General features: G+C 37.1%; 1 protein-coding gene across 1 annotated transcript in view; it reads right to left on the bottom strand.

The window, feature by feature from the left end:
- pik3r3b (phosphoinositide-3-kinase, regulatory subunit 3b (gamma)) overlaps positions 1 to 14742 on the bottom strand; it is a 143330-nt gene extending 128588 nt beyond the window's left edge. The window contains exons 1-2 of the mRNA XM_042726017.1: positions 14569 to 14742; positions 13360 to 14249 (exon numbers count right to left, since the gene is read on the bottom strand). Of these exons, the coding sequence (XP_042581951.1) occupies positions 13360 to 13684 (325 nt within the window). The 5' untranslated portion in view covers positions 13685 to 14249; positions 14569 to 14742. The remainder of the gene's footprint in view (positions 1 to 13359; positions 14250 to 14568) is intronic.
- Positions 14743 to 15190: the final 448 nt, after the last annotated feature.

Raw genomic sequence — 15190 nt, 5'->3', positions numbered from 1 at the left:
TAGGCATGCTAATAAGCAACTAGTTAATAGTGAGAATATAGTACTAAAGTGTTACCAAGGCTTCTTTCAAAAACATAAAACTCAAAATCTTACCAACACCAAACTTTTGAAAAAACTGTGTATTAGTAGAGGTAGATACTAGAGGGAATAAATGGACATGGGCACTAAATGTGAATGACTCACAAATACCATATATTCTCTCTTTCTTTTCATCAATATTTGACAGTGTACTTTTGATTTTTATCCTTTTATCTTGGCCCAAAAACCTAAGGCAACTGTGGTCAAAGACACCCAGAAAATGTTTTTGTCATAAAGCTAACAAAGAAAAGAGCAAATAACAGGTCTTTCAATCCTGGTCCTTGTCAACAAGGAACAATAATCAGGAAGATGACTGCTGTGAACTTTTGTTCCTTCCTGAGCTTGATGTTTAAATGGACCTACAGGGTCCAGAGAGAAAATTTGAGCTCAGACTAATGTCGCCTTGGCAGTGCAACAGCGGGCAGACTTCAGAGGACTATTAGTAGTTTCCAGTGAGCAAATAAATTGGTGATTTAACAGTAGTGTCCCTCTGTCAACAGCTTAATTTGGATGAGAACCACAAAAAGCCACTAAGAGATGATGCAGTCATCAAATCCAGATTTGACTCTCTCCAAGAGCTGAGAACTAGTAGAGGAGTGGAACATTCAAGCACCAGGGAGGGGAAAATAGAGTCACACTGCAGCCACAGGATTGGATATAAAGCCATGAGAACATAGTATAGCATATAAAATACACAAATATATATATAAAAGAACTCTCTTATGCATTTATTGCAGTACAACAATAATAGTATGAAATTACAATATAAAATACCCTTTTCTATTCTTTTCCTTTGATGTTCTACCTGAATTTTTAGCAACCATTACTCCAGTCTTCAGTGTCACATGATCCTTCAGAAATCATTCTAATATGTTGATTTGGTTCTAAAGTAACAGTTCTTATTATCATCAGTGCTGAAAACAGTTGTGCTGCTTAATATTTTTGTAGAAACTGTGATGCTTTTTTTTTTCAGGACAAAAACATTTATATGAATTCAAAATCTTTTGTAACATCGTCAATGTCTTTACTGTCACTTTTGATCAATTTAATATGACCTTCCTGAATAAACGTATTAATTTCTTCTTAAAAAAGGACAAATACAAATCTTACCTCAGAGATTCGAACAGTATTGTATATGCAAGGATGAATAGTTAACAATAAGGCCAGCAATAAGGCGAGATATTGAATATCTGTGAGTCTAATGCAGTTAGCATCATGAACTGAGAAGCATAAGGGTTTTTATAAAGTTCTCAAGCTTACTGCCATAAAGTGATGAAGAACAGACACATCAACAAATGAACTGAAAAACAAGATGAAAGGACATATAATTAAAATAACAAATCAATTGACTTGGACACATTATCATTAAAGGTGAATTGTGTAATTTCTACATTACTAACTGCATCAGACAAAGTGCAGTCTATCCGCTGACATCCATTAAATGCAATAACCCACACAAAAACGTTTTGACATTCATCTGACAAGACAATACTCCTGAGAATAGAACAAATTAGCCTGGAGGAAAATAACTATCTATAGACAAAGAGTTGTACAGACAAGAGACAGTTCTTATGCCATGTGAAGGGAGACCGAGGGCACCGTCACAAAATACCTGACCTTTAAACACCCCTCTGCCATGATGGGACATGTATAAATTCGATTGAAGTCTGTGTTTGTACTGATTCTTTGATTTTTCTCAAGCAAAAAGCTTCTGGCATGTGTAGATTCTCAAGCAAGGCTGCATATATATGTCTAAAAATATATCAAACAGGGTTCTGCCTCCTCAATCTAATCTGCAGAGCATATGAGACAACCATGACAAGTAAGAACTAGGTTGCCTTCAGGCAATCATTGTTGTAGCATAGACTCCAACTAACTTTCAGTGACAGTGTCAGTCTGAGATCAGGGATGTGCTCTCCAGTATTTGACGTTGAGAAGATACCACCAACAGAGAATGATTCTTCAGCTATTAAATTCTCTGTTGTCACTGAGAAATGGGGTTTGCTTAACCTAAGCTGCCTTAGCAAACAATTTTGTGTAAAATCTAATGCGGGTTGCCCTGAATTAGCCTGGGTGTTGTTTGAGCAAATCAAATACTTTCTATGTTTTTGTAAGGTTGGAGAAGAAAGCTCTTGCCTTCAAATAAGCCAGGCTTTTTTTCCAGGATCCAGTCTAAACATTTTGAAGGTTGTGTAGCTCAGGACAGATGGGAAGACTTTAAACAAACTTGCTACTAGTAAAAGAGCAAATTGAAGACGGGGCCAAGGTAAAAGATCACCACCTGTGTCAACATGACTCTGTGGGTCATATTTACTGATGCATCATTAATTTCCTTGGAGTGCTGTCTCCTTCAGAGACGCTGCAAATTTCCAGGGAAGATGAAAGAGGACAGAAGGTTAAGGATGGAGACTAACTATTTAACTTGAGGGCAGCCTGGCAAACTATGAGCTTGTTTAAAATACTTTTGATGTGTCTGCAAGGACAGGCTGCCAAGCTACCCTCAATTCCTGTGATGTTCTTTTTTAGTTCTCAGAAGAAAATTGGAATAGAACTGACAGCTCCTGCTGTCACTAAAGAAATGGTCCACATCAAACCACAAAATAAAATAAAAAAGATAGACATATATTCATCTATTGTGGCATGACATGACTTAACCAATCAATCAACAGAAAGTAGAGGTAGGTAGGCCATGGATCTTTTGGTTCTGGGGCTGTATGCATGTTTGATAACACACAAATATGCACAAATAAATTGCATAGAAAACAATTTTCAAGTCAATTGAATACGTTCTGCCCTTATCTTCGTCTTGTTCTGGTTAATATTTTCCTTGCATATTCTCATTCTCGCTTCATTTGATATCTTCATATGACCCATTTCATACTGGGAGAAATGCATTGAATTGAGAATTACTATTAGAGTGTCTGAACAATGCATGCTCTGTACATTGACATGAAACATTCCAACTGCCGTTTAAAGTACATAAAATTATATTTTTATTCAGCAAGGATGCAATAAATTGATCAAAGTTGACCGTAAAGATTTTGTCACATTGTTACTAAACATTTCCATTTCAAATAAGCACTATTTCGTTCTATTCATCAGACAGTCCTAAAAAATATATACATCAAGGTATCCAGTATTAAAAATATTAAACAACACAACTGTTTTCAACACTGATAAGTAATGTTTCTTAAGCACCAAATGGATGAAGGATCATGTGACAATTGTGAAATTTCGTGAAAATTTAGTTTTGATAACACAGAAATAAACCACATTTTAAATTGTATTAAAACAGAAAATTGTTCTTTTAAACTGTAATAATATTTTATGATATTACTGTTTTAACTGTATTTTATCAAATAAATGCAGCCTTAAAGAGTTTTAAAAAAATGTACCCAACCACAAAATTTGAACTAAAGTTTACATGTCTACATGAGGATGGTAATCATTTAGTATCATAGTATATAACAAAATACCATGGTATCACCATCTGATAGCATTGTTGTACCACCATACACTTGTTTAACCTAGTGCAAAATATAGTTTTCTGTGTAGTTGTCTTTCATACTGTGAAAATCAGACACACCATAATTTTGAAATATTTTATTATATCATGCTCTATACTTCAATCACACAAACTTCTACACAACAGACACAACCACAAGAATGAGAAGCTATTTTGTTGTGAATTTCACCATGAACCTGGAACACTTTTGAGTTTTATGAAAATGGTAAAAGGCAGAACTCACCTCTTGACCTGCAGCAATGTTATTTGTTCTTCCTGGCTGGATGAAGATCACTTCTCCACAATATTGTCAAAATGTGTGAAATCCATTTCTCTGAATCAAATCTATTTCACTACAGCTAACACTGTTATATGCACCAACGTCTAAATTTATAGAGATGGTGAATTGGGCTGTATATTGAAAACTGTCTTGATTTGATTTATGGTATGAATGAAAAAAAAATAACATGCCTTCAAATTTATGTATGACAGTCTCCAAACACATGCGAAAGCATATCGCATCATCCACAGTTATATAACACTAACTTCTTGCTGTACAGCCAAACAGGGGCTCTATTCTCCAAACCCCATCTGACAGTTGGCATACTGGGAATCTCACACATACACAAACATGAAACAGCACTTCACCCTCTATACCACGACTCTGAGTCTTAAATGGCAACATAATAAGAGCATTCAACGCAAGGAATGTTGAAGCAGTAAAAGCTGTAGAGGCCGAGAACACTTCAGAATTTCAACCAAGATAAACCTTAAATTCTGACTGCAGCTCAGGCTTCTGATCTCTCTCTAAAAACACCTTTCATTCCTTCCAGAAACGTCTGTGGCATTTTCGAGAATTGCCAAGATTAACTATCAGCCCCTGGCTCATTGCAACACTCTAAGGTGGATCCGATAAAAGGAACAGTTCTTAACAGAGACTGAAGTGTCCAGTGAATTGGTCCTGCATCCTGCATTACTTTCAGCAAATTCTGCCATCCAGGCATGCGTTGAGAATTTCAATGCAAGCCAATCTGCAGCACATCTAATGCTAATAGAAATGCACGTTCCACTCCACCACTCTACTCAAGTGGTTTGAAGTTATGTGCTGATGCTAATAAAAGCCTGGTGTGTTTGTAAAGCTCTATATTTAAGTGTTTTCCTCCCTTTTGAGCCAATCACCTGAGGCACAAATTCAACTCCGGACCTGGTGCAAATTGGCAATGTACAATGGGGAAGTCGTGGCCTAGTGGTTAGAGAGTTTGATTCCTAACCCTAGGGTTGTGGGTTCGAGTCTCGGGCCAGCAATACCACGACTGAGGTGCCCTTGAGCAAGGGACCAAATCCCCAACTGCTCCCCGGGCGCCACAGCATAAATGGCTGCCCACTGCTCCGGGTGTGTGTGTTCACTTTGGATGGGTTAAATGCAGAGCACGAATTCTGAGTATCGGTCACCATACTTGGCTATATGTCACGTCCCTTTTCCCTTTCTACATATCAATACATATGCAGTTTGAATGAGCTTTAATGACTAACAAATAAAAAATATCAACTAGCCTATACTATAATGGAAAACTGCAAAATACAGACTATAGTTAAAAGTTTGGGGTCATTGAGATTTTTTTTCCAAACAAAATAAATAAATGCATTAAACTGAACAAACATGGCAGCAAAGATATTAATAATATTACAAACGATTTACATTTCAAATAAATGCTGTTTGAACACATAAAGGAATATTGAAAAAAATATATATTAAGCAGCACAGCTGTTTTCAACATTGATAAGAAATGTTTCTTGAGAACCAATTCAGTATATTAGAATGATTTCTGAAGGGAATTCAGCTTGACCATCACAGGAATACATTAAATGTAAAATGCATTAAAAATAGAAAAGATTTATTTTTAATTGTGATCATTTTCACAATTTTACTGTTTTTATTGAATGTTTGATCAAATAAATGCAGCCTTAGTGAGCATGTGAGACTGCATCTGAGAAAAATCTTATCAACCGCAAACTTTTGGACAATACTGTAGAGCATGTTACTAGCAAAATAAATAAATACATTTAAATAAAACTAAAAATAATGCTTGTGTCGAAACAAAGAACCACATTTGTTTATAAAGGGTAGCACACCATTCATTTTACCACTGTGCATTTTATATCCTTGCGTATTATGTTGGTTAAATTACACCGCGACAAATTTATCGAGAGCCTTTCTGTCCCATTTAAAATGCACAGATGAAAGGGACATAAAGTAAGGACATAAAAGGCATGAGTCTTTATGGGTGCTCATAAATAGCAGGAGAAATTGTAATATTGAGAAGCAGTTGTAGCTGGTTTGTGCTTTTCTGTAGATTTCAGAAAACCACAGTCCAATCCGGAGCCTCAGCATAGAAATAAGGATAGAAACAGATTTATGGTTCATCGTTCTCCCAAGTGAAAGCAGTGTTTATCATCATCCCTGGGCTTCATGGAAAACAAGCGAGACAGAGAATACACAACAACAGGATAAAATGGCAAACAAAGACTTGGCTTTCATCCTCTTGGCATGGCACTGAGTGGGATGGTTGTGATGGATTTTCAGAGAGATATGACTGAGAGGGTCTGCACCAAACCTCGTTGTCATGCTTAAAGTGAAATCCTTCGAACGTCTGTTCAGAAATGCACATGGGAGAAAGCGCTCTAATGCTGAACAGCTGCAAGAACAGGGATGCCTACCTGCATTGCAAATGATGTGTAAAATGAAACATGTCATGTAAATGTAAAATGATTACATGCCTGTTTCGAGTTTTGGCAATGCAAAAAATGAAAGCTAGTGGGACTTATGCATGTTCCTTTGAAATTTGATTAATTTACTTTACAAAGAGAAAAAAAAACAGTTAGCTAGATGAAGCTAGCAGTACTGACAGGTCATGTGATCTCAACATGGAGGCCTCCATGTGGTGACCTGTTCAAGTAAAATAAAACTGCTTTTATTAGACTACCGATATGACTAGCATCTTCCAGCCTTGTGAAAATGCACATGATTTTTAATGTCTAAGAGCAACACAAAAGTCACTTTTAAACCGTGCAGCTTTGTGCTGGTAAGCACACCTTACGGAATTTGCTGGGAGAAATCTTTCGGCTCCACATTGGACCTTTTGTAATCTCTGGATTTCGCCCACAAAGATTCACCATAAACAAAGGTAAATGTGACCACACCTTCATTCTTACCCTAATAATAACAACATTGCGAGTTAAAACAATGTTCCATGTTAACTGACAAAAAAAGTCAAAATGGAAATACCTTGCCTTTTTCACCCAACAAATTATCTTTCATTTCAGTGGCTACCATTGTTCATGAATAGCCTTCTTTTTATTACCTGCTGTCCTCACGGCTACAAGCCATCAATTCACAGTTCATCTAATCTCTAGAAAATGACATTCGAAACACTGGCTTCTCCCTGCCTAAGACAATAAAATTCTACTTTACATGGGGGAATAAGCATAAAACCCCTGTTAATATCCTATTTCCTAACACTACCATTGCTGTCATTGTTTTAGAGTTAACAACTTTTCCCTATGTAGGAATATAAAATCTTCTGCAGTGAAAAAACACACACACACCAACACAAAACAGAAGCCTAAGATTATTATCTTTATCACAAAAAAAAAATCCTGCTTTTCAAAACTGCCTCTCAGTTTTAATGTGCTTTGGCCAAGTTTACCTAGGTTGTGCAGGGTCAGTTGATTCAGAAATTATGCTATAAAACTACAAACTCCTAAACGGAGTTTAAAAAGGTTACGGTTTTGAAATCGCTCCACTGCTTTGCAGCTAATGTGGAACTGAGTGGAGGAAAGAAATATGGGAGCCAGAAAGTGTTCTGCCAAAGCATTGGCCGAGCCTGAACCTCCCTGTCACATGGGAGCATGAAGCACTACACAAGGGCAAATCAAGCAAATTGCAAGAGCCAAAAGCCATAAATGAGGCTTGTAACACTGTGTCTTAAACATAAGGTTTTTTAGCAGTACAATCAGTGCCAGCAATTTCACCTTGCCATCTTCCATGGTATACCCAACAATTGCACAGCTGTTTCATATATTACACAATAGGGTTTACAATTAATTATAATATTGTCAAAACAGACATGCAAAGATTGTCGCTTGGGTGTAAAATTATTTCTTCCTGGTGCTCTTTGGATAAAGGATCCTTCGGTTCAAATAGTAAGCTTAGTCCAAGGCCCTTAGAGTCAAATATGAATGGAAAAGCCTTTACTTTATCATGACTATTAAGTTAAAAAAATAAATAAATAAATAAATTACACAAAACAGTGTGTTGTGGCTTAGAAAGCCTTCATTAACCTTCACTAAGGCTTTCAAAGGCATTGGTTTGTGGAAAGTGTATTTACCTAATAAACATGATTAAATAAAATTCTTTTAATTCATATTTGAATCTGAAGGCCTTGGGCTATGAGTTTATTGTCCAACTGAATGAGTTCAGTCAGTTTTGTACATTTTTGTAATTAATGTATTCAGTTTATTTTTACATGGAGAAAACTGTTGGGTTTCTCTGGTAACTTGCCTCTTTAGATAAAAGTCTATATTGCAAGTGTATAATGCAAAAATAAACACATTCAAAACATTGAGGTCAGTACTTTTTTTTTTTTTTTTTAAGAAATCAATATTTTTATTACCCGAAAGGATGCATTAAATGTGGCAGTAATTGTTAGGCAACACTGTTTTCAACACTTAAAAGAAGAAGAATTATTACTTGAGCACCAAATCAGTATTTTAGAATGCTTTCTGAAGGATTATGCAAGACTGGAATAATGGCAATTGTTAGCAATAGTATTGTTGTTACTGTTATTACCTTGCAGTTGAGCATAAGAGACTTCTTTTAAAAACATTAAAAAATTCTTACCAACCCCAAAAGCAATTATTTTTTGAATACTATGCATAATAAAATGCTACTACTACTACTACACTTCTCAAATCATGAGAAATAACACCCGTTTCTGTGAAAGCACTAGAATCTGAGAGAAAAAAAAAAACTAGATTGGCCCAAGCATAACTGACATAATTCCCCTCGTACACTGCATTTCTGGGGTTATTTCAAATGTAGAAAGAACATTTGTTTTTTTGTCCTCACTCCCCAGTATACTCTATGGAGGACCACACTCTCTGGCATTGCTCAGTTCCTCATTAAGCCTAGCTGCAAATACAGCCATGATGCCTGACCAGCACGTCTGGAAAATTGATCCCAGAAAGAGTTGCTCATGCTTCTTCCTGAGTCCTTTCGAAAATCATCATTCCACTAAGTAGCTCTCCGACTCATCTATTAACACATCACTGTGTGCTTGATCAGAGCGTGACACCAAAAGTGGCTTTTCCTCATCAACCATACAACTGCACAAGGCCTTTGAGAAATGAGAGTCAAAGTAATCAGGCATCAATGATCAAAGGAGATGGATCTCAAGTCAATAACAAGGATAATGGTGAATGTGAAGACTTTAACATTGCTGGTGGGCAGCTAATAAGTTGATCTTTGCCTTGTTGTTGCCTTGGAACATGTCTGTATATTCATAGTGGGAAAAAGACAAAGAGAGAAACCAGCTGTGGAATGCATCATCTCGGCACAGAAAATCTGCCTGTCCAACATCTGACAGCCAATTTTATGTCCAGGAGACATGACATAAAGCTGTTATTAAGTAAAATGGGCCACTTTTTGCAACACTGGAGCAAATTTGCTCAAACACAAAATGCTAATGATGCCTCTGCAGAGGCTAACAGAAAAGAAGTGATTGAGAGAAGAGCCAAAAATGAAGGAGATGGCTGCAGACCTTATAAAACTATGCTAATACACAAAGCAGCATACAGTATGTTGAATCCTGGAAATTATCCACTTCAGCAACTGTCCAGAGACAATACCAGGTCAGAAAAAACAGCAACACCATAATACATTGATCAAAATTACTCTCTAAAGTCCTAGAGACAGATGGGCACAATAATTTTTGCCAACTTTCCAACAATCCATTCAGTTATGTATAAATAAATAAATAAATAAAAGCCTACTGTTTAGGAATACTTCTTAGTCAAGTCAAATCTTCTTTTTTTCTTTATTAGTACTTTTATTCAGAGACTTTACAGAGCATTACAGTGAGCTGTGAGCATGTACTCTTACTGCACAAATAGCACACATAAAATTACCCAGAGCAGAACTATAGGGTGGAACTGGGGGAGGCAGAGGGTTTTGCAAGACTATTACAGCAAACACAGAATCAAACTATTGTTAAGCAAGAAAGCTCATTGGCTGAAAATTAAACGGAGACCAATCAGCTTGAGCCAGGAAGTGACGATGTGACAGCTAGTAAATTGTAGGGCTGGACGATTAATTGAAAAGTTTTCAAATAAACAATCATCCCTTTATTACTTAAGTAATTTTTGTATGTTGTTTATTTGGGGTTTTTAATAATGTTAATTTTTTGTTATTTTAATGTTGGTATCGTGTGTAGCAAACACGGAGGTGAACCCCGGTTCAACACATAGTGATGGCGCGCGAGCGGTGAGCCTTGCGTCTTCAGTAAACTTTGTCTGTTTTATTTGTTTTATGGTTTGGACATTCAAGCGATTAGATGATCGGAGGTGTATTATTATATCGAGCTACCATGTTCGTGCAGCTGCATTTTGGCACGAACACTCATATAAACAGTAGCTGTGAAGATTGCGCGCACAGAGGAATGCTGAAACTAGTTATCAGCACTGTCCTGTGATTTATCACTAAAGTAGCCTAGAATCTCAAAACTTATTATAGCATATTTTTCTACTTTTGAAGGAACTAGGCTATTTACAACCCACAGCTTCACAAATTATATAGAGACGGTATGACTAATTCACACACGCAATCACTCGTACTGGTACTGTGCTAATTTATCTTTATCTGATCTTTATTTATCTCTTACACCGAGCAATAATCTGTAAGAAATGTTACGAACATAGATAAAATAACTGCTGATAGTGAGCTATGATGTCAGATCGCTCTTTCAATAGGACAAAAATATCCCACCTTTAATAGTCAATCATATTTACAGTACAAACCTCATCAGTGAACTATGAAGGCAAAAAAACATAACAGAAACAAAATAATCGTTCATTAATCGTAATCGAGGTAAAATGTTCAGTAAATCAAGGTTTTGATTTTAGGCCATAATCGTCCAGCCCTAGTAAATTGCATTAAAGGGGTCATATGATGTTGCTAAAAAGAACATTATTTTGTGTATTTGGTGTAATGAAATGTGTTTATGTGGTTTAAGGTTCAAAAAACACATTATTTTCCACATGTACATTATTGTTTCTCCTCTATGCCCGCCTTCTGAAACGCATTGTTTTTTACAAAGCTCATCAGTCTGAAAAGCGAGGTGTGCTCTGATTGGCCAGCTATCCAGGGCGTTGTGATTGGCCAAATGTTTCAAGCGACTGACGGGCTGGACTCCACTTCGTTCACGGTGAGGGTGAAGTTGATGTATTTCCTCAGCAACCAGCACAGATCAGCTCTCAGCATGACAAAGCGGATATCGTGCTCTTTTGGAAGGCCAAACAAAGTAGTTTCACTTTCACAATGAAAAACAGCTTCTCCATGAAATGGCGCCGGCAGTAACAGCGAGAATAAAAGGTACGCCTTCTTTCTTTGTGTGTAATTTTTGGCGGTCGTTATGCAAATCTTCCCACATAGTGATGTAGAGATGTGGGGGCGTGTTAGAACGAGCCGTTTTAGGGGGGCGAGGACAAGTCTTAACTTTTATAAAGAATATCTCTTTGGATTTAAGACTTTAGTATTTGCAACTTCACGGATCTTTATGCACCAAGAGCTTGTAACACTCCAAAGAGAAAGGAAAAATTAAAATTGCATCATATGACCCCTTTAAAGACCCATTTGCCTGCATCGTAAAGTGTCATGACTGAACTAGGTATTTATACTGCATGTGTTTTAGCCCTCAACTCAGGGATATTGCTGCTCCCATACTAACAGAGGAAGAATGCAATCTTACGTGGGTCTTCTTGGCTGAGTTTAAGGTCTCATTTGTCTAAGACATATCTGACTAACACAATCGCAGTCCAACAGGCCATTGCAGAGCTACTTCATGAATCTTAAAACAACTAGAATGCTTTCAGTTGGGTTAAGCACAATCCAAAAATGGGAACACAGCAGATCAAGAACACACACACATACAGTATACAGACTTTGTATATGCCACTTCATCCAAAGGTTTCATCTAGGTGAACACTAACCAGCAAATTTGTATAGTGAAAAGATGTTTGACCAATAAATTATTTAAACTAACTAAAATGCATGCTAGATTTTGTCTGTTTTAAACATAAAATAATTTTAAATGCTAAATGCATTCATAATATTCATTATTTAAATATAATTTCATATTAACATTCAAAACAGAGGCCACGGGGAGGTCCCATATCCAGTGCTGAGTCCTAATTTTTTATTTTTATTTTTTGTATAATGAGACTCTGTAAGTAGGTCATCCACACTTCCAAACTCTGAAGATATGAAAATCTGTCTTATATACAAATAATACATCAGTGTTTATGCATCAAGAAGTTCAATGTCTTTGGTACAGTTTTAGACTTGTTCCATATTCACTGTTCTAAAAGCTTCCATTCTGTAATGCCTGACTTAAAAAAAATAATAATAAAAAAATTTACCCATTTGATAAATTCTGTAAACTTGACAATTTGCTAGCCTCATAAAACTCTCTATAATCAGCGTAAGTGTTTCGTCAGTGTTCCACAAGGATCTCTTGGCACAGGGTGAGTCTAATGATTGGCTGACTGTCAGCCATCCAATGCACCAGTGATCAATTATTCAAAAGAACTGCATGTTTTTGACTCTCCTGACACTAAGGAATGGCTTTGCTATGCTGTTTATCACCATCTCTGTGCCTTGGCTGAAACAAAAGAACTCAGTTAGCCACTAAAAGAGGATCTACAGTGTATAAAACACATAAATAGTATAAACACAACCTAAACCTTCACCATAAAAGAGAGATGTGCCCTAGACAGTAAGAGAGAAGAGCACTCTCGGAGCAGCCAGAGTTGGCTGTCTGACCTAGTTAGCATATGAACACCCCCACAAGCAGACTGTACCACTGTCAGAAACACAGGGGCAATGCAGGCCCCATAAAGAGCTTAACACAACATTTTGAATATAATTTTAGCTTTAAAATTGCCATTTATGCAAGTACTTATTTCTTATCTCTTTCTCAAAGACATTCACAAATCCTTGACAGATCCCTATTTTCAGCACTGGAAGTAATGTTACAACTGGGAGCTGAAGTCTGTGATTTGCACACAATGTCCTCAAATTTCAAGTGAAGCGTTTTATTACAGGGTTGTGCTGCCTAATCCAACTGTAGGGGAAGAGATAATTAGCCATCCTGCTCTGAAGATTGAGGGTATAAGATTATGGATGCCATACAGATGTGGTAATATTTTTCATTCTATGATGATAGATACAGTACATGCATATCATGATGATAAATGATTTTATATATATATATATATATGTAATATTTTTCATTCTATGATGATAGATACAGTACATGCATATCATGATGATAAATGATTTTATATATATATATATATATATATATTTGTATTTAAGTACAATTTACAATTATATAAGTACATATACATATATGTTTTATTAATTTATATTCATAATTTTATATCACTGTATATTTAATGTTACATAAAGCATGTTAAATAAACATAATGGTAACACTCACCCTCTGAAGCAGCTGCGCCTGGGGGTTGGTGCCCCACAGGTGTTGGTGGTACAGGTCTCGGCCAGGGCTTCCCCGAAGTAAGGCCCGTCCTCACGACCCCAACATACTCCACAAAGGTGCCGGGGAAGTTGCCCTTCTCCTTTGTGCGTTCATTGGTGCCAGGCAGCCAGCCTTTTGGGCACTTCTCATCACCCTCCTGGTAATCGGATGTCAGCAGTGCCATCTTACTGACTGTGAGGAGATCTCCAGGCTGCAGGGAGATATCGTCACCCCTCTCCTGTTTGTACTCAAACATTGCACGGTACTGGAAACTGTCAGAGCTCATGATTTGTTCTTTACATGAGCTCTGTGATCTTTGATGCTTGTTTAAAACTGACCTGGATAGAAGTTCTTGGATTAAATCCTGAGTGCTAACTCACTTGGAAAGTCCTTGGGTTAAATCCTGAGAGCTTACTGACATTCAGCTGGGTTTCTTGCAAGGGTTAAAACTCCAACAGTACCGTATGTTGGGCAGAGGCCGTTATTGCGCAGTTCTAGATTTGGTCCATACATAAAAAGTACAAATTTATTTGAAACAAATTCTAGCAGTATGTGGCAAGATACAAAACAGGGTCAGAGAAAGCAAAAACAGCCCCATAAAGCAAGGGACGAACAGACGGGCGAGGGTGCAGGACAGTGGTAGGACAAATTTGGGGTCACGGTGACCTGGAATCGGGACGATGGGCTTTTCTGCAACGTTGGCACTAGTCCACATATAGAAATTTATTGAAGTAACCTCTCAGTCCATTAGCAGGTGTGGTCAGAAAGATATTAACATAGACATTGCCAGTCTATTTACCAAATGCCAGAGCAAAGAATCTTGTTCATCTTCTTGATAAAGACCTTAAAACCTGAAAGCATTCATTTTACAGTTAGTTTCACAAATTCTAACCCAAATCAACTTTAAATTACAATCCTTGCATTAAAAGAGCAACTTTTGCATTTCAACAAAATAATAACACCTGCATTATTGGATTGTAGCTAATATGCAAAAGCATTGTACTGCATGCATAGCATCACATCACCTGTGTGTTAATCATTCGCTGAGCATTTCAATGCAAAATGACATGTAGACTACATGTCTGACTTACAGCGCGTGACTGGGACAGTGCCAACTTGTGTACAGCGTGCAGAAACTCGACTCGCGTGATATTGCTTACTGTAACTTACCTCCTGTCGCACTTCCCCAAACCGCCCAAAATACAAGATGCGCGTGGTCCAAAGCAAGCGGAACGAGCGAGCATTATATGGTCTGTTTAGTTAAAACATGCGTTTAAAATATATTCCCAAATAACCTGCGTGGCCGAGTCAGACATCCAGCCAGACTAGTGCTGTAGTACGGTTCAGCCCGAGTGACGTCAGAGACCACGCCTCCGCTGTCTGCTTATCACACCGTGGGACAAAGTTGGGAACTTGGGTGTCCTTATGTAGCGGTCAGGCTATGAAGAACGCACTGCAGCGTGAAAATGTTGCGTCGTACTTTTCTGATCTGCCTAGACACATTCTCACAAGTTATATAATGCACGTCTGACGTGTGCAGATCTAGCCATACAGATACATCCATCAACATAATCTTTTCTCTAGACCGGGTTTTTATCCTTACAGACCCAAGGAAGCGGTATAAAATATTTTATAATATATTTTTTTATCTTATTTTTATTATTTAGTTTTATTTATTTGATTTATTTCTAGCAAAATATTTTGGGTAATTCTTTACAAGAAAGGAATAAAACAAAACAAAACAAAACAATAAATATTAAAGAATAAGACCGGTGTAGACTCCTTTTTTATT

Source organism: Cyprinus carpio, chromosome B6 (genome assembly GCF_018340385.1).
Source record: "Cyprinus carpio isolate SPL01 chromosome B6, ASM1834038v1, whole genome shotgun sequence".
NCBI classification, from domain to species: domain Eukaryota; kingdom Metazoa; phylum Chordata; class Actinopteri; order Cypriniformes; family Cyprinidae; genus Cyprinus; species Cyprinus carpio.
This window is presented reverse-complemented; position numbering and strand designations above follow the sequence as displayed.